This window comes from Macaca fascicularis, chromosome 14, assembly GCF_037993035.2.
Source record: "Macaca fascicularis isolate 582-1 chromosome 14, T2T-MFA8v1.1".
Taxonomy (NCBI): Eukaryota; Metazoa; Chordata; class Mammalia; order Primates; family Cercopithecidae; genus Macaca; species Macaca fascicularis.
In genome coordinates, this window is record NC_088388.1 from 122,387,023 (window position 1) to 122,408,923 (window position 21,901).

Below are 21,901 nucleotides of genomic sequence, written 5' to 3' on the forward strand. Positions count from 1 at the left end.
TCCATTGTATGTTGGGCTGCAGGCCAATTCCAAATAGCCCAACTCCTTTTTTTTTGAGATGGGGTCTCACTGTATCGCCTAGGCTGGTCTCAAACTCCTAGGCTCAAAGATCCTCTAGCCTCAGCCTCCTGAGTAGCTGGGACTACAGTGCATGCCACCATGCCTTTTTTCTCTTTTTTCTTTTCTTTTTTTTTAACGAGACAGGCTGTCACTATGTTACCTAGGCTGGTCTCAAGCAACCCTCCTGCCTCAGCCTCCCAAGTAGCTGGGACTACAGGCACAAGCCACTGCACCCAGCTCCAACTCCTTTCTTTATGCAAATACAGAAGGCAAACCTTGGTGCCACATTTAGTCCTTCGTAGCAGTCCTGGCTCATCCTCCTAGTCTTTCCCTAGTGTTTGCATCAATGGCTAACTAAGCTGATGGCAGACCTCATCCTGGGGTAATACTCATTCAGGGAAGTAGCAATGAAGGAGGGTGGGGAAAGAGCTCAGGTCAGATTTACATAACATGATGTGTAGCATAACAGGTGCCCATTACATCTCAGCTACTTCTAAAGTTGATCAGAAAGAGGTATGGAGGCATTAAGACCTGAAGCACTGAGTTGGTCCATAACCCTGGGCTTCAGAACAAGGTCTGGTTTTATTTTCTGGCAGAATCTTTTTAAATATAAAACAGATAAAACACATCTCAAACCTGCAATCTGCCAGCATGCTTTGTTTCTATAAGATGCATGCTAGACCATGAAACTACATAGCAAAAGGTCTTTAAGAGGATTTGGTTGGGAGAAATAGAACAAGCAGATCTCAGGGAAGCCTGGGCTAGTCCTAAAGCTGAGCTACATCCCTGAACACTAGAGGAGTCCTTGTCTTTTCAGGTCCTCATATGTCTTTTTATTCCCAACATTCCCACTTGAGTCTTCATATTCTTCCTCAGCGTCAGGCTGCCATCGTTCTGACGCCTTCTGCAGTTTCCGTTTGGCCCACAGGGAGGCAGCCTCTTCAATCTGTGTCACCTTAGCAAAGTGAGCAGTGTTCGGGATGCCCAAACACCTCATACCATGAGCCTGACGCCATTCAGCAAAGGGCCGCTGGAAGCTTTGGGTCCTCGGCAGGTGTAGTTTCCACAGTTCTCACAGTCGTAGTTGATACTTAGGCCATGAAGCTTATACGGCCAGTAGGGAATGGGTTTGCCATCCCAGCCAAGTGGCAGGTTTTTTGGGTTTGTAAATGATCTCGTTCTCTTCATCTTCACTCTCACTCTCGCTGATTTGCTCTTCTTCCTCCTCTTCTCGCTCTTCTCCTGTCCTTTCTTGCTTGCATTGTACATTTTCATGAGTGGGATGTCTAGCTGTTCCCCGAGAATCTCTACGTATTCATAGATCTTTGTAGATCTGGGCTTCTAGAAAAGCAATGTCTTTGTTTCTCTCAGTGTCTCACTTGGTGCCCTTTGACTTGGGATTTTTGGCAAACAAAGAGTTTTCAAGTGACTCCAGGGACTTTCCTTTGGTGCTGAATAGTCTCTGGGCTCACTCTTCTGGGGTCCTGCCACATTTCAGTCCTAAATCTTAGAGAGAGCAGATTTCAATCTGTCCACACCCAGAGAGGGCAAGTCCTCCCAGGAGGAGAGTGCAGAGAGGTCAAGATGGGCTCCAGCGTGCGTCCGGGCACTGCTTGTCTCTTTCGGCCATCCAGGAAAGATCCCATTCTCCCATTTCTTCTCAAATTCAGCCTGAATCTTCCCAGAAAGTTCACTCTGATCTTGGAGAGGCTTCACTCTGTGTAATCCTGAAGGTACTCAAGCAGCATCTCTAGGTATCTCTTAACGCTCTGCATTCTTCCTGTCTTTAGGAATGTCAAATAATTGGTCTAAGATGGATGGGTGTGTGATATAATCCAGCTTCTCAGATGCCTTCAGGTTAATGTACTTGAGGTAACAGTCATGGAGATCGAGGTAATGACCATATCCCTCTTCATCTGTGAACTCCACCTAGTTTTGTGCCTCTTCACTTGGATTCTCTCAAGGCTTCAGGAGCTCCTCAGATTCCACTGACATTGGCACATAGATCTCATTCGGGTGCTTCTGGTGGAATTCCTTTATTTGCTTGAGTCTGTTATAGAAATCAGCAAACTCACTGGGTCCTGAAATGTCATTGAGCTCCTCCTTTCGTAATCCATCCTTATCATACAAATCCCTCAGGTTCCCACTGACCTCCGTATACCTATCTTGCATGGCCTGAGTGCAGTGATCAGAATTGATCTGGTCCCAGAGCATGAACTTCTTAGTGAGCATCTCTTTGGCCATGATGTCCATGAGCCATTCCTTCTCCTCACGATAGCGCTGCTGCTGCTCCAGTATTGTCTCCCATCTTCCCTTCACCATGGCCTCTCATTGTTTTTTGAGGCACAGTCTCGCTCTGTCACCCAGGCTGGAGTGCAGTAGTGCTATCTTGGCTCACTACAACCTCCGCCTTCTGGGTTCAAGCGATTCTTGTGCCTCAGCCTCCTAAATAGCTGGGATTACAGGCGCCCGCCACCACACTTGACTAATTTTTGTATTTTAAGTAGAGGCCGGGTTTCACCATGTTGGCCAGGCTGATCTGGAACTCCTGACCTCAGGTGATCCATCCACCTCAGCCTCCCAAAGTGCTGGGATTACAGGCGTGAGCCACAGTGCCCTGCCCGGTTCAACCTATGTTTTGGACACTAACCAGCTTCTTGATTATACAAGTTGCCTAACCTCCACCAGCCTGTTACCCTTTATTAGTTGTTAGCTTTGTTTATTATCTAAGCCTTTTTGTGTGGTTTAAATGAAATAGCATTTGCGGACCACCTTGTGGTTGGTCAGTGAAATCTTCATTACTTTCTTTCTGTCTGTTTAATGGGTAAACTCCACAAGGGCGGGATCTTTCTGTGTTGTTTCTTGTCCCTCACACACGTAGATTAGTGCGTAACACATACTAATATTCAAATATTGGTTGAATGAATGAAATAGGTCAGCGGATCAGCAGGTTGTGGGTTTGTCTTGTCCTTCCATTTAGGCTAGTTCATAGCTCACCGCTTACCCGGTTCCAGTAGGTAGGTGAGGGACATTTCTTATGGAGATGAGAATTTCAAAACAGGGAGAAAAGCACTGAGGAAAGTGTGGGTAAGAATGGAAGGACTTTGTCACACTGGGAACTTAATAGTACCAGGTACCCAGGCCTCTGCTGTGCTGACCCCATCTCTGAAGCGGATGTGCGTGATCACAGGTAACTGAGAGTCATTAGTGTTTGAGGATGAAGTCAGTATCTTTTCTTAAGGGAAGGAGGACCATGTCTCTCTTAATTATATTGTAATTCAACAGATATTGTTATTTTCTTTTCCAATCTAGCACTTCTTCACTTCGTTTGGGGCCCGGGATAGGACGTATATGATGATGTTCCGGCTCTGGCAAAATGCTCTCCTTGAAAAGGTAAGTACTGCCGAGTTTTCTTTTACTGCGGGACTGGCTACCTCTAGAGAAGCCCGTGTCTCCTCAGGGTTCTGGGAATCCCCCACTGATAGTATTCTCCTACTGATAGTGTTGACCTGAGTCCTGAAAGTCACATGTCATCTCCCATGAATGGCCTCAACACCCCCAGGAGTAAGGCACTCATTATCTTCAGGCACTTCAGTTCCACTGCTTTGAAGTGTCCCAGGATTTTCTCTAATCAGTTATGGTAATGCATGCAGCCATGAAGAAAGAAGTCCTTAAATTCACAGACCCCCAGAAATAGGAGGCACAGCAGGATGAGGGCCACCAGGGAAGGCCCAGGGTTGGTCAGGAGATAGAACGGGAAAGGGGAAGAAGTGGGCAGAGCCTTTAGTGTAGTTTTGCAGGAAGGAGCCAGGGAGGCAGGGCAAGCAGGCCAAGCAGGTCTAGGATTGGCTAGTTTGAATTATTTCAGCAGGCTGCAGGTACCTCAAGTTGCCTGGAAGCTCGGACGCTATAATAGATAATGGGGAGGGTGGGAATATGAGCCTTGGATGGGCTGGCTGCGTGTGAAAGGCCCACTCCTGGATGAGTTATTTCCTCTCTCTAGGAGTTAGCTAACCCTGATGGGTCCCTCCCCAGTCAGCAAGGCCCCAGCTGCCACAACATGAAGTACAAAAAATGTAGTTACCACAGCCACCACGAATTGACTAGTTGAGTGTTTAAATGAAACTATGAAGAGACACAGTAGAAGGCACCCCTTCATGCAGTGAGCTGTGATTGCGCCACTGCATTCCAGCCTGGATCACAGAGCAAGACCTGTTTCAATTAAAAAAAAAAAAAAGGTCCCACTCAGATGCAGCTGGATGTTGAGAAACTGTCTCCAAGCCAGAGAAAGAAATATAGGAGAAAATGCACACACACACACACATGCACACATATAATGTTTCCCCCCGGGATTAATTTTTATGTGTGTGTATTTATGTGTGTGTGTATATGTGTGTGTGTGTGTGTATATATATATGACATGTGTGTATATAAATATATACATATATTGGCCTTGATTCTGGCCCAAGCAAAAGGCTGCGTAAGAAAATTGCGTGGATTTATTATTTGGAGTTTCTTCTATTCTGAGAGTCTGTACCCCTAGTATCACTCCTGATAACTTATTTGAGCTGCGGTCCTCTGCCTTCACTCGCCATCAGTAATGGTAAAATGACCATGTGTTTTAGTCTCCACTGGCAGGTTTGAGTTTTCGGCTCACAGCTGCTGTCATTTTTAAATAAGACACGGGGTCATTCCTATGCTTCACAAATGCCCTCACAAATAATTGTAGGACTTGGGCCTGCTGAAGAGGGTCTGCTAACTGTGCTTGTCCTGATCGTGGTTGGCCAAGGCAAGCCGGGTGGCATTGGTCAGGGAAGGCTGCAGAGAGCAGGCAAAGGGTGGAGCAGGGCAGGACATGGTTTGGCAGAGAGGCAGACGTGTCCCAGGCAGGGTGAATGTTGTCCCAGGCAGGGTGAATGTTGTGCATGAAGGTCAGAGATAGGAGGGGGAAGTCCAGGAGAGAAGGAGGTGATACCTCCCTCAGGCACTATGAGGGCCAGCGTAGAGAGCTGCCACCCCCAACCCCACCGGCCTAGAGGCAGGCCCCAATTCTGCCATTCCAAGCACTTTAGTCAGAAAGCTGGAATCCTAGCTCAATATACTCTGCCACCTGCCTGCTTCTTAAACCATACCTGAAACCATGGGCTTGGGAGCTCTCAAATTCTTTAGGAAGTCTATTGGTGCAAATGTTTTTGAAATGGGATTTTTTTTTTTTTTAAGATAATGATTGCTTCTGTTTTTCTTCATGCCCTTGCCCTCTCTTCCACACACTTATCCCTGCCACCTTCTCCCCTTCCTCCCAGTCTGAGACTCATTCATGGTCTCTGCCTCTGATCTTAGTTCTTTGACATCCCGTTGCTTCTCTTTGGAGACTCTGAACCCAATGAGAACAAACTTTTCTTAGGGCAGTGTTTTTTGGGAGGACACATAGGCACCCAGTGAAATAAGAAAACACTGGAACTAACGCTTAGAACTGCAGGCAAACAGATTCCACCTCAGGTTGGGTGTCACGAGGTTAGGTGAGATGACCTGTAAGGTTCTTAAAACTGTGGGAACGTAAGACTCTACCCAAAGGAACTGTCCAGCTATGGAATGGGCCACCTTTGAGGTTGAACCTCATTCTTGGAAGTGATCCAGTAGGGTCTGTAAGGCCACAGTTAATATAAGAGGAGATTTCTGTGCAGTGTGGTGGGACACTGGGTCAGTGGACCTCTGGGCATTCATTCAGAGTGCTAATCAGAAGCTCTGGGATCGCCTTGGCCCCAGAGTCACATGGGTTTATGCCACTCGGTGCTGGACCTTTTCCATAAGAGCAAAAGGTGAGACAGTTACCATCCTCTGGGAGCCAGTTGGTCACGTTCTACAAACCTCTGTTGAGGGATCGGGCACCGAAAGGCCAGTTCCTGGTTTTGTTGAAGTCCACATTCCTAGGCAGCAGACTGGTGTCCTGCTGAGACCCCCAAGGCAGACGGGGGTGGTTGCTGGCCTCTCGTTCAGCTAAGGAGAGAGGAGTTTCTCCTCCTCTCCAGGGGAACCAGCCAGGCTCAGTGCCTCTGTGCAGAGTGGGGGACCTGAGGAGGAAGGCTCAGTCGTTCCTTTTCTCCCCTGAAGCCTCTGTGTCCCAAGGAGCTCTGGCACTTTGTTCACCAGTGCTATGGGAACGAACTGGGCCTGACCAGTGATGACGAGGACTACGTGCCCCCTGATGACGACTTCAACACAATGGGGTGAGTGAGGCCGAGGGTGGCTGCCCAGAGCAGCCATGCAAATGCCTGCAGGAAGAACCTGCCAGGCAGAGGGAACAGCACGCATGCCTGTGCAGCCCTGGAAGGAACCACGGAATGAACGAGGGAAAGTGGTCACAGGTCAGGGAGCTCGAGGGGGCAGAGCCCAAGGGCCTGGCCAACTTTATGGTTGGCTTTTACTAAAAGTGGGATGGGAAAGTTTGGCCTAGGTAATTGCTAAGTTCTGATTTAACATTCCAGCAGGATCACTCTGGCCTCTGCACTGAGAATACATTGAAGGGGAACCAGGGCAGAGGCAGGGAAACCCGTTAAGAGGCCGTTGAGTAATTTAGGTAGTTAAATGAGGGATGGTGGTGGTTTGGAGGAGAAATGGCAATAAGTGTTTAGTTCCTGAATAGATTTTGAAAGATATGTTGATGGAACAGAAAAGAACCAAAGGTGGCTTTTAGACTTTTTTGGTTTTACTGCCTAGAAGGATGGCTTTGTTCCAGACGGAGATGGACAGTATTGTAGGCAGAGCAGGTTTCAGGGGGAAGATCAGGAGGGCAGTTTTAGGCAAGTTGAGATTGAGATGCCTGTTAGCCAAATGGAGATGTCAAGTGGGCATTTAGGTATGGAGTGTGAAGGTCATAGGGAAGCCTGGGCTGAGGCCATAAATGCAGCAATTATTGGTGGATAGTCATGAGATTAGCTGAAATTTCAAGTGACTCGGTGAACATAAAAAGAAGTTCAAGGACTGCCTGGGAGCACTCAACGAGGGGAAGAAGCAGCTGAAGAGAGCTTGAAAGCACATGCAGGCCCTAGGAAGGTTTCCTGTCCTGGGAGCCAAGGGAAGGAAGTGAAGCAGAAGGTGTTGTCACTGTCAATGCTGTCGATAGGTTAAGGAAGATGGGAAGATGTGCCCGTAGACTGGCACAAAGCATGCTTGAGAGTGGAAGGGTAGCTAGCTGCAGGCTTGGTGGTGGTGCCAGAGGCATACAGGGAAAAAAGCAAGAAAAGAGCATTGAATGTCTATTGTGCTTAGGTCTGGGCTCAGTCGAAATAATAGTCTTGTCGCTTAACCTCTATGAATACCTATTTGGTTATCTCTAAAATGCATATAATGATTGCCAGAGAGTTGTCAAGCATCTGGATTTGTTAAGTACAGGTCAGATGAGGATGATGGTGATAGGGTGATGATTGCTCTCTTAGAGAAGGCAACGGCAGCATCCCTGAAGTGTTCCTAGACGGGCACCCACCTTCATCTCAAGGAGGTTTTCTTTCTAGGTGTGTAATGCAGGGAAGTTTTCTAGTTATCATCCAGAATTTGGCAATGCCACTGAAGGAGTGCTCGTGTCCAGAGTCCTGTCTTAGTCACTGTTTGGGAAATGGAATGCATGCTCAGAACCCAGGTATTGGATTCAGAGGCTTAAAATGGAATGGGCACCCACGGGAAAAAATAGCTTAAGACAAATAATCCTTTCACTGAGGTAGGGATAACTCTAAGGAGGCTGCCTAGAAAAGGTGAGTTCGCAGCCAGAAATTTTACGTGGGGGGCAGGGAAGGGTGGGGTGGGATGTGAAGGAGATTTCAGGAGAGCAGTGGGGTAAGCGGGGGATTTTTGGTTAGAGGAAGATCATATACAAAGTGAAGAAGCAGGAAATCTCATAGATTTGGATGAATTGAAAGGTCTGAGATTCTTAGAATAGTTGGCCGTCTTGAACCACTGAGGTTAACGTGGACTCACTGGTGTCTTCTCTCAGGTACTGTGAAGAGATCCCTGTGGAAGAGAATGAAGTGAATGACAGCTCATCCAAGAGCAGCATAGAGACCAAGCCAGATGCCAGTCCACAGCTGCCCAAGAAATCCATCACCAACAGCACACTGACATCCACAGGGAGCAGTGAGGCCCCCGTCTCGGTATGGGCAGTCAGCCTTTGGCTTCTACCCCCAGTCCTGTGGCCAGCATTTCCTAGCATAGTTCACTGGGAACCCATAATGGGGAGCAGGTAGAGAGGAGATTGGTTACATTGTGGTCAGTTTCCTCAAGGAGGCATTCTGGAGCAGATGGGCTCTCTGTATTCTAGTGGCGTAGCCCGGGGTCCAGAGCTGGGGCTGGGTGCCTGGGGTGCAAGATCGGGTTTGACTTCTGAGCAGATGAAAACCATTTCAAGTCTGCTGTGTGGGCTTTGCTTTTGCTGGACTGCTGCTGATCAGCCCTTCTGGTAGAGAACAATCCCAGGTGTTTTTTCACTGCCTTGATCTGACGTCAAAGTCATGCATGAATATAGAACTGTAGAACAATTAATTGTTTATCCACTCATTTGGTTGATATTTATTGAGTATACGTATTGTGGCTTATTTCTCCACTGTGGTAGACTTTGTGGAAGCCATAAAAATGTGTAAGAGGACCTCTGTCCTCTGGGACTCTGTTATAGAGGAGGTAGAACCTTGTTGAGGAAAGAGGGTCAGGGCGTGTGCTGGCAGGCAGAAGAACAGGTAGGGTTCTTCAGGAAAGGACTCCCTCCAAAGGGAACCTTGTATTTCAGTAGGCAGTGAGTCAGACCACCTGCCCTTAGAATGAAAACGTTATTCATTGGATGCCTGGTCTTTATTTTCCATCTCTGAGGTTATCTTTAAAATGTAAAGAGTTGTATCGATTCCCTTCCAGGGCTAAGGAGAGAATGAGTTTTAAAAAATGCTTATGAAGCCTTTCGAGCTTCTTAGGATAAACAGGTACCACCTGGAGGCAGGCTGCCCCTGTTGCAGGATGGTGCAGGTGCGGCTGCAGGAAGGGGCCTGGCCCTGTGGGGACCAGCTTGTTGTGCTGTTGGAATGGCGAGCGTGAGAAATGCAGTCAGTAGTCCTTGTACGGTGTTTGCCCATCCTCTGTGGCAGCTCGGGGGAAGGGCCTTGGAGCCTGACTCTGACTTCGCTCCTGAGCAGCTGAGCTGGGAGTATGAGAGCTGCCAAGGCCGGATCCCTAATCTCCTTTTGGAGAGTAGATCCAGACCAGGTTTCCCTGGTGGGTGACTTCTCTGTCTTGTCTGCAGTTTGATGGGCTGCCCCTGGAGGAGGAGGCGCTGGAGGGAGACGGGTCCCTGGAGAAGGAGCTCGCCATTGACAACATCATGGGGGAGAAGATTGAGATGATCGCTCCTGTGAACTCCCCTTCACTGGACTTCAATGACAATGAGGACATCCCCACTGAGCTCAGTGACTCTTCCGACACACACGATGAAGGTGGGCATTTGAAAACGGGTCTGGAGTGGCCCTTTCTCTATTTTGAAGGCTAAAAGGAAATCTCTATGTGGGGACTGGAGTTACTCTCTAGGCTCCTGGTGGAAAGATGGGAGCAGAGCTTCCTTAACAAAAGGTACCTGTGTTATTAGTCTACATCCCTGTTTTCAGTTATTTGCTGTAGGAGCCTCTCATAGATAATGCTTTGTTCTGTCATTTAGTCTTGTCACTAAATTTACCCCCTGTTGACATTGGCTTGCCTTGTGGCCCCTACCCTCAAAGACATGCAAGGCTAGGCAATGTGTATAAGCCACAAGGAAGGCGCCAGTCAGCTGCTCCCTGGAAATAATTAGATTTTCACAGAAACAGCCTCAAGATAGTTGCAAAACTTGTTAATGCAAGTTTTGTAGCATGGGATGTTTAGGCCCAGCTAGAAGAAAAGGTATTGCTGAGTCAAATAGAGTTTGGAGACTCCCTTGTTTCTCTAGTTTTTGTAAGCAGGTAGCTTCTAACTTCATGCCTGCATAGGATTAGCTTCTAGGTCCTCCCTTGGGAACATGCTGCTTCTTACCTTCCATGGAGAGAAGCCAAATTCTCAGCGTTCAAGAAATCAATTGATGGATTTCCTCCATTGAATGAGAGGTCTGTTATGACTAGTGAGCGTATGAACACAGTGCTCCCTTGTGAATCTGTGGACACCTCTCCTAGGGGCCACCTGCAGTGGTTTTCTAACCTTTGGTTGGTTTACCCACCCCCATGTAGAGTCCAGGGTCAGCACAAATGACTGCATGGGTTGGGTACTGCCTAGTTCCGGGGTGCCGTTCGCATAAACAACGGTGTGAATACCCCCTGTACTGCGCTTGTGCAGTACCCATCTGTGCAGTCATAGGACTTGACCCTACAGGGTACTTCAGAGTTCTCTGGTTTCCTCAGGGTCCTAGGGGTGCCAGAAAGGTCAGCCTCCTCCTGAGATCACATACCCACCCACACAGGTGCAGTAATTAGGGACTGAGGGGTGCCAAGGGCTCGGGTGGAGCACTGAGGCTTTAGCAGCTCACCTGTATCCTCAGATGCATTCTCCTGTAGCAGCTGGAAAATTCAGATTACAGGTGAAATTCCCTGGCTGGTGATCTTCTGTATATGGACCATTGATGTGCCGGGAGGGCTCTGCATCCCTGAGACTGAAGGAAGCTCCACTTTTGGAGCCCTCCCACACCTTGCTCTGTGTGCCTCTCATTCTGGTTTGAATTCTTATTTTGCTGTATGATGAAGCTGTAATCCTAAGTTTAAAAGGGGGAGTAGGTTTTGACTTCATGGTAGAAATAGGCTGCCTTACAGAAGTGTAGTTAGGGGTCATAGCTTATTGGGCCAGCCCCAGCCTTAGCAGCAGTTCTGTACACTGATACTTCCAGATTAGTCTACGTTCCCTCAAACACACCTATGCCATGGGTTACAACTACAATTTGTTGTTGATTGGAGTTGACTTACAGACTCTCAAAACCCCATTCTTTGGGTTTAGGCAACTTCAAGAAGTAGTCATTTGAATTTTAGTCTAAGATCAACTGAATTAGGGAGGTTTGAAAGTGTAAAAGCAAATCGTACATTCCCAAACACCTTGTAGAGAAGGAATGGGCAGAGCGTCAACTAAAGGAAATGGTGTGCATCCCAGCAAAGGAAAGAGACTGAAAGCAAAGTCTTAAACCGTGCCCATGAGCTCAGCTATCCTGCTCCGTAGTCTCTCCATACCCTTGGTGGCTGTGCCCATGTTAGCCAGAGACATAAGTTGGAGGATGTCCCTGGGGCCCCCTGCCCCTCCGCTGTCACTGTCTACTTCCTGATCCTCTCTTCTGTGCAGGGGAGGTCCAGGCCTTCTATGAGGACCTGAGTGGCCGGCAGTACGTGAATGAAGTCTTCAACTTCAGCGTGGACAAGCTCTATGACCTTCTCTTCACCAACTCACCCTTCCAGCGGGACTTCATGGAGCAGCGGCGCTTCTCTGGTCCGTTCTGCTGGGACTGTATCCCCCATTCCTCCCTCTTCGTCCTCGCTTCTTCCTTTTCTACGTTTGCTTCCTTCCCTTCCTTGTTCCTCTTCCCACACACCCTCCTTCCCTCGGCCACCTGAGGGCCCAGGCACCCTCTCTCCAGCCTTCTGTGGTGTGGGAGCTCCCTCAGGCCCTGTTGCCCTCCCTTTTCACCAGCACTGCAGCTTCACCCTTGCCCACTGCACACCAGGCACTCGATGCCAGCCCGTAAGACCTGCCCTGTCCCTGCCCTCACAGGGCTCACTGTCTAGCAAAGCACAGCGGCTCTCCGTCGCTGGCAGCACCCACTCTATGCCATGCTTGTGACGTTGTCTCATTCAGACCTCATAGCTACCCCGTGTGTGGACACCGATGAGGCTGCTGGAACTCTAACTGTTAGTGCTTGCCTGACCTCACGCAGCTAAGAAGGAGCTAGGCCGGGCCTCACATCTGGGATCTGGGGGTTCATGCTTTGACCCTCTGTGCTTCTGCCTCCTCCCCTTCCCCCAAACTCTTCCCACAGCAGGGACCTGTAAGCATCCAGCTGTTACAAAGCATTTGGGCATCAGCGATCCTGTGTGCCAAGAGGAGAGGGCATGCTGAGGGCACGGGGAGGTTATGGCTTAGAGGAGAGGACTTGTTCCCAAGGGACCCTAGGCCCTCGCCACAGTAACGCCAGTGTTGCCAGCACCCCCGTAGGTGGCCCCAAGACCTCCTGTCCCAGCCCCAGGAACAATCAGCATTCTGGAGCCTTGTGTAGAATTTTGACAATGCTACAATGAGCCTCTTTCTGCTTCGACGACGAGTCCTCTTCCCACCCTCCGCCCGGCCCTTGGGCTCCCATTGGCTTCCTTTTGGGGGCCAGGCAGTAGTAAGCACAGTCCAGAAGGTCACTTGGACGGGAAACTCGGACTGGGGAGGGGGGCTCTGCCCTCCCTTCCTCATTCCAGGGCTCTCCTCTACCCTTAGATATCATCTTCCATCCATGGAAAAAGGAGGAGAACGGAAACCAGAGCCGAGTGATTCTTTACACCATCACCCTTACCAACCCTCTGGCTCCCAAAACTGCCACTGTCAGGGAGACACAGGTGAGCAGAGCCGGCAGATGCACAGAAGAGCGGGCTGGAAATTCCCGTGTTCTGTCTTGAAGGATTCAGGGCAGATGTCAGGAAGGAGTTTCAGGGCGCAAGTGTCATTTTGCCCCAAAGCAGTGGTGGCATCTTGCTTGTTTAGATGCTGCTGATTCCATTGATTCCAGTTCTCCTGTTCAGAAGTCGTGGGGTGGGGTGGGCTGGGGGAGGCGGGAGAAGGTGCTTTTCCAAGCTTCTTGCTCCTCTTCAGTCTTGTCCAACGGACCTTTCCTGCCCACAGACCATGTACAAGGCGAGCCAGGAGAGTGAGTGTTACGTGATAGATGCCGAAGTCCTCACCCACGACGTGCCCTACCATGACTACTTCTACACAATCAACCGCTACACGCTCACCCGCGTGGCCCGCAACAAGAGCCGACTCAGGTGCGCTGTGTGCAGGGCGCCGGGCAGTCAGACGCGGGTCCTTACCTTAGAGAACGTCCATTTGCTCCTGACGGGGAAGGCGGAGGTGGGGTGTGCTTGGCTGCTCACTCTCTTTATTCTGCTTTCTCTCCGAAGCCTTCGGAGGCTCACCCACCACCCTGTTTTGAAAGACTTAATTATTCTGTCCACTCTGTACATCTTGTTAGTAAAGCTTGTATAGCTGCTGCTCTTCATTGGTTGTGTATGGCTCATACAGTATAGTGTAGGCGCTTTACCTACCTCCGCCGGAGTCTTTAGAACGACTCGAAGAGGTGGATTTATCTTCATTTTTCAGATAAAACTGAGTTTCGTATAAGTTAAGGAACTTTGCCAAGAGCCATGTCTTTAGTAAGCACTGAAACCCGGATCTTAGAGTTGTAAACCTGTGCTCTGTCCACCATGCTGCGTGGATTGCCATTAGTGTTAGACAGTGACCTCCACGAGGACAGGAATTCCATTCCATCACACTTCCTTCCCAGCACCCAGCTGGGCCTGCACTTATCAGAGTCCAGAGAACACTGATTGAGTGAATAATTAGTTCTGGGCACTGTGGTGTGCCTCCAAAGGAAGGAAGAAATTTCGACCCTGACATTTTAAAAGAAACTTGTAGTGTAATTGAAAAGGCAAGACACACACCCATTTGAAAATCATCAGACCGTTTACCTGTACCTTAGACCAAGTTTTTTTGGTTGTAAGGAGCCAAAAATTCACTGATGTAGTTCAAATAAAAGTTTAGTAAAAGGTTGCACGGGGATCTTTTGGGCTTCAGCAAGTGCGCATCAAGAAGGACCTTTGTGCTTCATGTCTATATTCTCACACTTTGGGAGGCTTAGGCAGGAGGGTTGCTTGAGCCCAGGAGTTCAAGACCAGCCTGGGCAACATAGTGAGACCCTGTGTCTGCAAAAAATTGAAAGTTATCCAGGAGTGGTGGCATGTACTGTAGTCCCAGCTACTCGGGAGGCTGAGGTAGGAGGATCGTCTAAGCCCAGGAGTTTGAGGCTGCAATGAGCTATGATTGCACAGCTGCACTCCAGCCTGGGAGACAGAGTAAGACCCTATCTCTTAAAAAAGAGGGCCTGCATCTTTTTCATTCTCTGTTACTTTTTGGGGATTGGGTGTTCTGTGCTTCCTCCTGAACATGTACTCCTCCTTCAGCCTTCCTTCTCTTCCTCCTGCGTTCTTTTGTTTTCCTTCCTTCTCTCTCCCTCCTATTCTTATCCTTTCCTCCACAGTGCCTAGGTTTCTTAATTCCGGGTTCCTCAGAAGATCTTTCAATTGCGTCTTTTCTCTGCAGCCTTGCAGAGGTAGCTGGTTGACCTTGAACAGACCATTATAGGAAGGTGCCCATCCACAATGCAGTCAACGGTTGTTGAGTTGGGGAGTGAGGTGTCTCCAAGTACAGGCATTGTCCCATTGGGACATGGGTGGAGGTGGCATCCCTGAGGAGGGGGATGAGGGTGGGCTGGCAGCCTTAGTCACAGGGTGGGATGGGGTGGGATGGATTAGCTGGGAGAATATTGACAGATGCAGATGAACCTAAGGGGGAGTCAAAGAGCAGGGCTGCTGCATAGGAGAGAAAAGAGCTGATACTGCAGGGGGTATGGGCAGAAGTGCGACCAGCAACTGGGAGCGGGAGTACTTGGAAAAGAGCAAGAGCCGGCGAAGTCTGGGGTGCAGTGGAGAGGCAGGAGGCACAGCCAGCAGTAGGTGATACTCTTTTTTTCTTTTGTTTTTTCGGAGACAGGATCTCACTCTCTTCCCTAGGCTGGAGTGCAGTGGTGTGATCATGGCTCACTGCAGCCTCAGCCTCAACTTCCCATTAGCTGGGACTACAGACAAGCCCCTGGCTAGTTATTTTTATTTTTATTTTTGTAGAGATGGGGTCTCACTGTGTTGCCCAGGGTGACTGATGCTTTTAAAGGTTAAAGTCATAAAACCCCAGAACTTGACTTAGACTTAAAAGTCTCTAGAGAAGGAGAGAAGGACCCTGATGAAAGGATGGGCCATCTTACTTTCTTTCAGTATCAGTTTCTCAAACGACTTGAACCTCAGGCAGAGCCTCCCCTTGCCTGGCAGGCAGGCTGCTGGGCCCTATGTGAGACCCCTGAGAGGAGGCAGTGTGCCATCATAAGAGAACTCTGGAGTCAGAACCCTAGTTGTTAGCCTTTGCTCTGCTTAAGTATCCTATGCCTCAGTTTTCTCATCTATAAAATGGGGATAAATCCACCAGCTCCACTGAGCTCAGAGGGTGGTCCTGGAGATCAGATGATGTGATGGATGTGGAAAGACCTTTTAACTTACAAAGTTTAGTACAAATGTGAAGCGGTTTTGGCCTTAATCCCGAATTTCCCTTTTCCCCGCAGAGGCAGGTCCACCCAGGGAATGACTGATCTTGTCTGGCTTGCTCCTCAGGGTCTCCACAGAGCTGCGCTATCGAAAACAGCCCTGGGGGTTAGTGAAAACCTTCATCGAGAAGAACTTCTGGAGTGGGCTGGAGGACTACTTCCGCCATTTAGGTGAGCGCTGCAATCCTTGCTGCTAGCTGGGCTGCAGAGACGATAAACTGCACTCCTGCTGCCCACCATTCAGGGGAATGGTGTTGAGAATAGAGGCAGAGACTGAAAGGTGAAGTAGTTTCCTGAGGTACCCACGCCTGCTCCCGATGTGGACACCAAATTTGGCATGTGTGTGGACACGTGCATTTTTCAAGACTGTGTCTAGGATGTTTAGGAGATCTTTGAGGGATCTATAACACCCTTCACCCCAAAAGGAACCACAGACCTAGTGACTCTGTGACAAGAAGTATTTGTAAAATGCCTGTGAATGCATCTATTTAAGAAGTGTATGCCCCAAATTGTATACATGAGGGTGCAGATGTTGGGAGCATTTGGTTCCTTGCAGTGCTGAACAACCCCAGAGGAAGGGTTTGACTGGGGCTGGGTCCCAGAAGTACCTCCTGAGGCTCAGGGGCATCTCTGAGGGTCATCAACCCACCACCCAACTTCCCAGAATACAGAGTAGGAAAATGGTTCTGCAGAGAGTTGCGTCTGGAGGGCTGAAGGCAGCGTCTCCTGTGGCCTTTTCTTCTCTGATAGAGAGCGAGCTGGCCAAAACGGAGAGCACCTATTTGGCTGAGATGCACAGACAATCTCCCAAAGAGAAGGCCAGCAAGACTACGACGGTGCGGAGGAGGAAGCGTCCCCATGCCCATCTGCGAGTCCCTCACCTGGAAGAGGTGATGAGCCCGGTCACCACGCCCACAGATGAGGATGTGGGCCACAGGATCAAACATGTGGCAGGTGTGTGCCAGGTGGGGACAGGTGGGGTGAACTGAGCTTTGGGCTGGAGCTGCATGCCCGCACCAAGGCACACACGTGCACACTCATTTTGCGCCTTGGATATAATTTGTATATAATTTGAACATAAGTCACTAAATCTGAGGCTCCCAATGCTCTGTTTCTCTTTGCTCTTTAAGTTCCTCAGCCCCAACTGAACCCATATGTGTGCTCTAATTAACAAAAGCTGCCTTAGTGTTTATTCTTTCGTGTTGCCCTAGTTCCATGGCTACCTGCATAGGCTCAAGTATGAAGCTTCCAAGTTCTTGGGAAATACACTAAGGAGATCCCACAGCTCAGACCACAGAGATTACCTCATTACACAAAGACCAGGGAGTTCAAGACAGTCCCCCTTCACTTCACCCCCATGGGCCAATCCAGGCTTGCCCTCTCAGACCATAGACTCCCTTAATATTTCTTCCTCTTCCCACCCAGCCATTCACATCCTTGTCTTTGCTGAATCCTGGAAACCTGGGACTCTAAGGGGCCTTAGAGACCAACTAATTGAGCTGGATAGGGACAGGGGAGGCAGAAGAAGAGGGGAGAGTGCCAATCTTCTGCATGCCCCCTAGCTTCGCCCCTAGCACTTCCATGTTACATGTTTTGCCTTTAAGATTTTGACTGACATTGCATTTGAGTAAACTGACTTTCAGAGAGCTTACATGACTTGTCCACCATCATGTAGCTTCCTAGGAATAGATCCAGAGCCAAAAGCCAGCTGTCTTTAGTCCTAGCCCAGTGCCATGTCCCCTCCCGTAGCTGAAGATCACTTTGTCCTGGGCCTATAGATCCTGGCTACATGGGCCTGTTGATTTTCCCATTTGTTCAATGATTACCTGACCCAACCTGTGACCTTGCCCTTGAGGATTTTGCCTTCTCCTCTTGGAGAGCTGGCATTGTCTAGCATATCGTTGCTGTCGCAGTGTCGTGGACATTTTTCCATCAGTCTTTGATGTTTGCTGTTTGACCAGTGTCCCCGCCAGCAGTTGTTGGACTTGTGGGTCACCATGGTGATGGTCTCTTTAATTCTCCCCACAGGTTCCACGCAGACGCGGCATATCCCCGAGGACACCCCCAATGGTTTCCACCTGCAGAGCGTGTCCAAGCTGCTGCTGGTTATCAGCTGTGTGTAAGGGACTCTAGGTTCTCCTATCCTGCCCTCACCGCCTTCGCTTTCCAGCCTGGTGCCCCAGGCCTCGTCTCTTGAAGCATCTGAGCACCCTTACTGTTTTCCCTGGTTTTTTCTTTGTCCTCTAGTCTCTGTCTGGATTGGTTGCTCTGCCTGTTGCTTACCTCTTTGCTTCTTTTTCTGTGCTTTGTTCAGCATTTACTGTATGCTAGGCCTTCAGAAGAAAATGCTTCATGCAGCATCCATACCCTTCAGGGATTCAGTTTCAAGTGGGTGAGAGAGACAGAAGGTTTGAAATTCCTGCACAGATGGTTAAATGCGAACAGAGAAATGCTAGAGGGCATTTTAGGAGTCCATTCGTTCATTAGATGTTCTGAGTGTCTGCTCTGTGCCAGGCACTGGAACTGTGCACTCACAGAGCCCACACGTTGGCAGGGTAGCCAGACAAAATCAATGCCTACAATACAGGAAAAGTGGATGCTTATTTTAATGTAGACTATTTATAATAATTGCTATGATATTATAAAACAGTAGGCTCAGTAACTTGCATAGAAAGATGCCGTGCTGGCCGGGCGCAGTGGCTCACACCTGTAATCCCAGCACTTTGGGAGGCCAAGGCGGGTGGATCATGAGGTCAGGAGATCGAGACCATCCTGGGTAACACAGTTAAACCGCATCTCTACTAAAAATACAAAAAAATTAGCCAGACGTGGTGGCGAGTGCCTGTGGTCTCAGCTGCTTGGGAGGCTGAGGCAGGAGAATGGCATGAACCCAGAAAGTGGAGCTTGCAGTGAGCCGAGATCACGCCACTGCACTCCAGTCCGGGCAACAGAGCAAGACTCTGTCTCAAAAAAATAAAAAAATAAAAATAAATAAAGAAGAAAGATGCTGTGCTAGGGAAAAGTAAAGTCAAAAGAAAGAAGACATATGATGGGAGAACAGTTAGCTATCTGAGGAATGAGTCCATGCCATCAGCTGCCCAGGGCTTTATTCAACCATTTTGGGCAGGAAGCACTAGGACATCTAAGGACAGCTCTTCCACTTGGCTCAGCCCACTGCACAGTCCCACGCCTTCCTTGGATGGGTGTATGCTTCAAGAGTGTGGGGCATGGGTGGGTGGGAGCATTGCAGCTGGCCAGATGTGGGCTCTACCTGCTGCTCACTGTGCACCAGATTGTCTCTAGTTCAGTCTTGCTTCTGTGACCCTGGCCTCACTGAAGCATTCTTTGAGAGGCAGAGGCAGAGCACAGCCTCACCCTCAGGAAACTCTGATGGAAGCCCAAGAGTGACATGCTCAGATTTGTACCAAAGAGAAAAATCACTCTGACAGCAATATGTCAGATGGATTCGAATAGTAAAGACTGGAGGTAGGGAGGTCAGTCAGAGTGAGCTGTGAGATCTAGGTGAGAGCAGCTGTCAGGTTGGGTGAAGGCCTGGAGCTGGGAGGCAGACTCATTACCCATCTGGTGGTGTAGGGAAGGAAGATGAACTACTGATTCGAGGGACCATACATGGTCGTGTCATTCACAGACATCTGGAATTTAGCAAAGCATTTCCAAAGAAAACATTAACAGTTCCAGGTGTGTCTGAGGTGCCATAGGTTATCCAGGAAGAGGTGACAGATTTGTGCTGATGTGGTCCTGGAGCTCAGATGACAAGTATAAGCTGCAGTCCCTGCTTAATTATCCAGAGCATTAAAGCCATGGTGTGAATGAAAGCATCATAGAGAGTAGAGAGTGTGACAAAGAAGACAATGTCTAGGATGGCCCTGGGGATCACTTACAGGAGGGGAAGCCATGAGGAACGTAAGGTGGACTCTTTCAGTGACTTTAATATGTCACATAAAAGTAGATGCAAAATTCTTCTGATGACAGCATAAGAAATGAAGATATTATTACAAAATTAAAAACAAAAGTAACTGTAGGCCGGGCATGGTGGCTTACGCCTGTAATCCCAGCACTTTGGGAGGCTGAGGCGGGCGGATCGTGAGGTCAGGAGATCGAGACCATCCTGGCTAACATGGTGAAACCCCATCTCTACTAAAAATACAAAAAATTAGCCGGGTGTGGTGGCGGGTGCCTGTGGTCCCAGCTACTCGGGAGGCTGAGGCAGGAGAATCACTTGAACCCGGGAAGCAGAGCTTGCAGTGAGCCGAGATCACGCCACTGCACTCCAGCCTGGGCAGAAGAGCGAGATCCCGTCTCAATAAATAAATAAATAAATAAATAAATGTAACTGTAAAACTAGTAAAAGTCACACTTAGCAACATCAATTTAATGTGATTCATGCAATTGTTCTGTTAAAGTAAATCTCTTGTATTGGATTTTGGTTTGTAGAGCACTGTAACCTCAGGTTAGTTCTGTGTTTAAGCTCTTTCTGCATTTTGACTTTAAGTGGAGAAGGCCTGCACTCCTGAGCAAATTGTATAGCATGTTATCAACTCACCTTTTGGTTTTGTAAGTTTAGAATGATCAGACTCTAATTCAGTGCTACAGGATCCAGGCCGAGTGTCTGCCGACAGCCTGCATGTGGGACGGGCTGACACAGCACAGCTTGCCCTGTGTCTGGCAGACTCTTGCCCCCACGTGCCTGCTACAGCGTGACTCAGCCACCTCCTTTCCCTGTGTCGACCACTGTGCAGCCTTCACTCAGACAGCACACAGGGGTATCCCTTGACCTTCACTTAGCACAGACAGGATTGCAAACATAAACCCAAATGCAGGCACCAAGATCGTGAGCAGGCTGTGCCAAAGAGGCGGGTGTTCAGATGACCCAGTGTGTGCTGATAAAATTAAAGACCGTGGCATTGAAATTCAACACAAAAGTTTTAAAGGCCTTGCGGACAAGTCAGAGAGGCCTGAGAAGACAGCAGCGCCAGAAATTTGTGGCTGCCAGTTTAAAGAAGTCTACCTTCCACAGTACCAGAAGCATGGCTGAGAAACACAGTACCTCTCGCACAGGCATACGCTTTGAAAACCCTAAGGCATCACATAGGCTTTTCTTTCTTTGCTGTCTTTTATCCATCTCTCTTTTATCTCTTTTTCTTTCTTTTCCTTTTTTTTTTTTTTTTTTTTTTTGAGACAGGTTCTCACTCTGTTGCCCAGGTTGGAATGCAGTAGCATGATTTCGGCTCACTCTAACCTCCACCTCCCAGGCTCAAGCAATCCTCCTGCCTCAGCTTCCCTAGTAGCTGGGACCACAGGTGCATGCCACCACACCCGACTAATTTTTTAAAATTTTTTTTGTAGAGATGGGGTTTTGCTGTGTTGCCCAGGCTGGTTTCAAACTTCCCAGCTCAAGCAATCCACCCACCTTGGCCTCCCAAAGTGCTGGGATTACAGGCTTGAGCCACGATGCCCGGCCTATCTTCTCGTTTTTTGTCATCTTCTCTCTTCTTATGTGTGTCCACATCTCCCCCATTAGTGATAAGAACTACCCTTTGTGTAGGGCCTATAGTGTGCCACGATATTTTTCGATATATTCCCTTTCATCTACAGAACAATCCCAGTAGGATAGGTGTTACTGTCCCTAGGTCGGAGAAGCTAGGAAACTTGATCAAAAGTTGAGAGTTTTAAGCGGTGAGCCAGGGTTTGCATCCAGTTTTGTGTGTCTCTGGATCCTCTCTACCCACGATGATGTCTTCTCTCTCCATCCTGCGAGCTTGTAATACAGTGATGTTTAGGCAGCCAGTGAGGCTGACAGGAGGAGGGAATTCCTGCAGTCTCTCTGTGACTCCTCATTCCCCACAGCCCCTCCAGCCCCTGGATGACCCTTGCCTCCCCTGTCTCTCCCCAGTTCTGACCCAGACTCTGGGAAACCTCAGCCTGTCTCCATGATCCCTGCCCGCTGGTATCAGGTTGAGGCAGGGAAGTTTGCAGCTTGCGGGAAGTTCTGCCAATGTCTGTAAGAGGTATCCTCGGCAGAGCTAGGGACCCAGTGGAATTCCTCCTTCCGTCTCCCCCTTCAATTACGTCCTAAGGTTGGGTTGGTAAGGGGAATCTTTTCTCAATTTAGCACCCGTGAAATACTAAGAGTCTGTCTGTTGCTTTCTCGTGCCCTGTCCTTGCTGGGTCTTCTCATCCATTGTGTCTTTGCTTCTAGTATTTTTTTTTTCTCATATACTCTCACTCGCTCCCAGCTTGATTTTCAGTGCAGTTTTCCCCTTCCCCACACTTGCCTGTTTCTAACCTCTGCCTCCTCCCCATTTTTCTTCCTTGCTCCCATTAGGATCTGTTTCAGGTACTGGCTCTATGATTACTCCTTTACCCCCTCATCTCTCTTCCTTCCCACCATACCTCTCTTCCCCCAGGTGCCCAGGTTCTGGGTGCCTGTGCATC

At 48.9% G+C, this 21,901-nt stretch overlaps 1 protein-coding gene and 1 pseudogene across 48 annotated transcripts in view; one reads left to right on the plus strand and one right to left on the minus strand.

The window, feature by feature from the left end:
- GRAMD1B (GRAM domain containing 1B) overlaps positions 1–21,901 on the plus strand; it is a 273,617-nt gene that overhangs the window by 242,489 nt on the left and 9,227 nt on the right. For 47 of the 48 annotated variants that reach the window (XM_065529130.1, XM_074015487.1, XM_065529138.1 and 44 more), the window contains 10 exons: positions 3,373–3,453; positions 6,172–6,287; positions 8,048–8,204; positions 9,338–9,527; positions 11,380–11,523; positions 12,517–12,635; positions 12,919–13,061; positions 15,513–15,616; positions 16,196–16,399; positions 17,474–17,564. In XM_065529130.1, coding sequence (XP_065385202.1) covers positions 3,373–3,453; positions 6,172–6,287; positions 8,048–8,204; positions 9,338–9,527; positions 11,380–11,523; positions 12,517–12,635; positions 12,919–13,061; positions 15,513–15,616; positions 16,196–16,399; positions 17,474–17,564 — 1,349 coding nt within the window. Of the gene's footprint in view, positions 1–3,372; positions 3,454–6,171; positions 6,288–8,047; positions 8,205–9,337; positions 9,528–11,379; positions 11,524–12,516; positions 12,636–12,918; positions 13,062–15,512; positions 15,617–16,195; positions 16,400–17,473; positions 19,448–21,901 lie in introns of those variants that run through there. The other variant, XM_074015508.1, reaches the window with a different exon arrangement.
- Positions 854–2,382, minus strand: LOC102134854 (splicing factor 3A subunit 3 pseudogene; annotated as a pseudogene).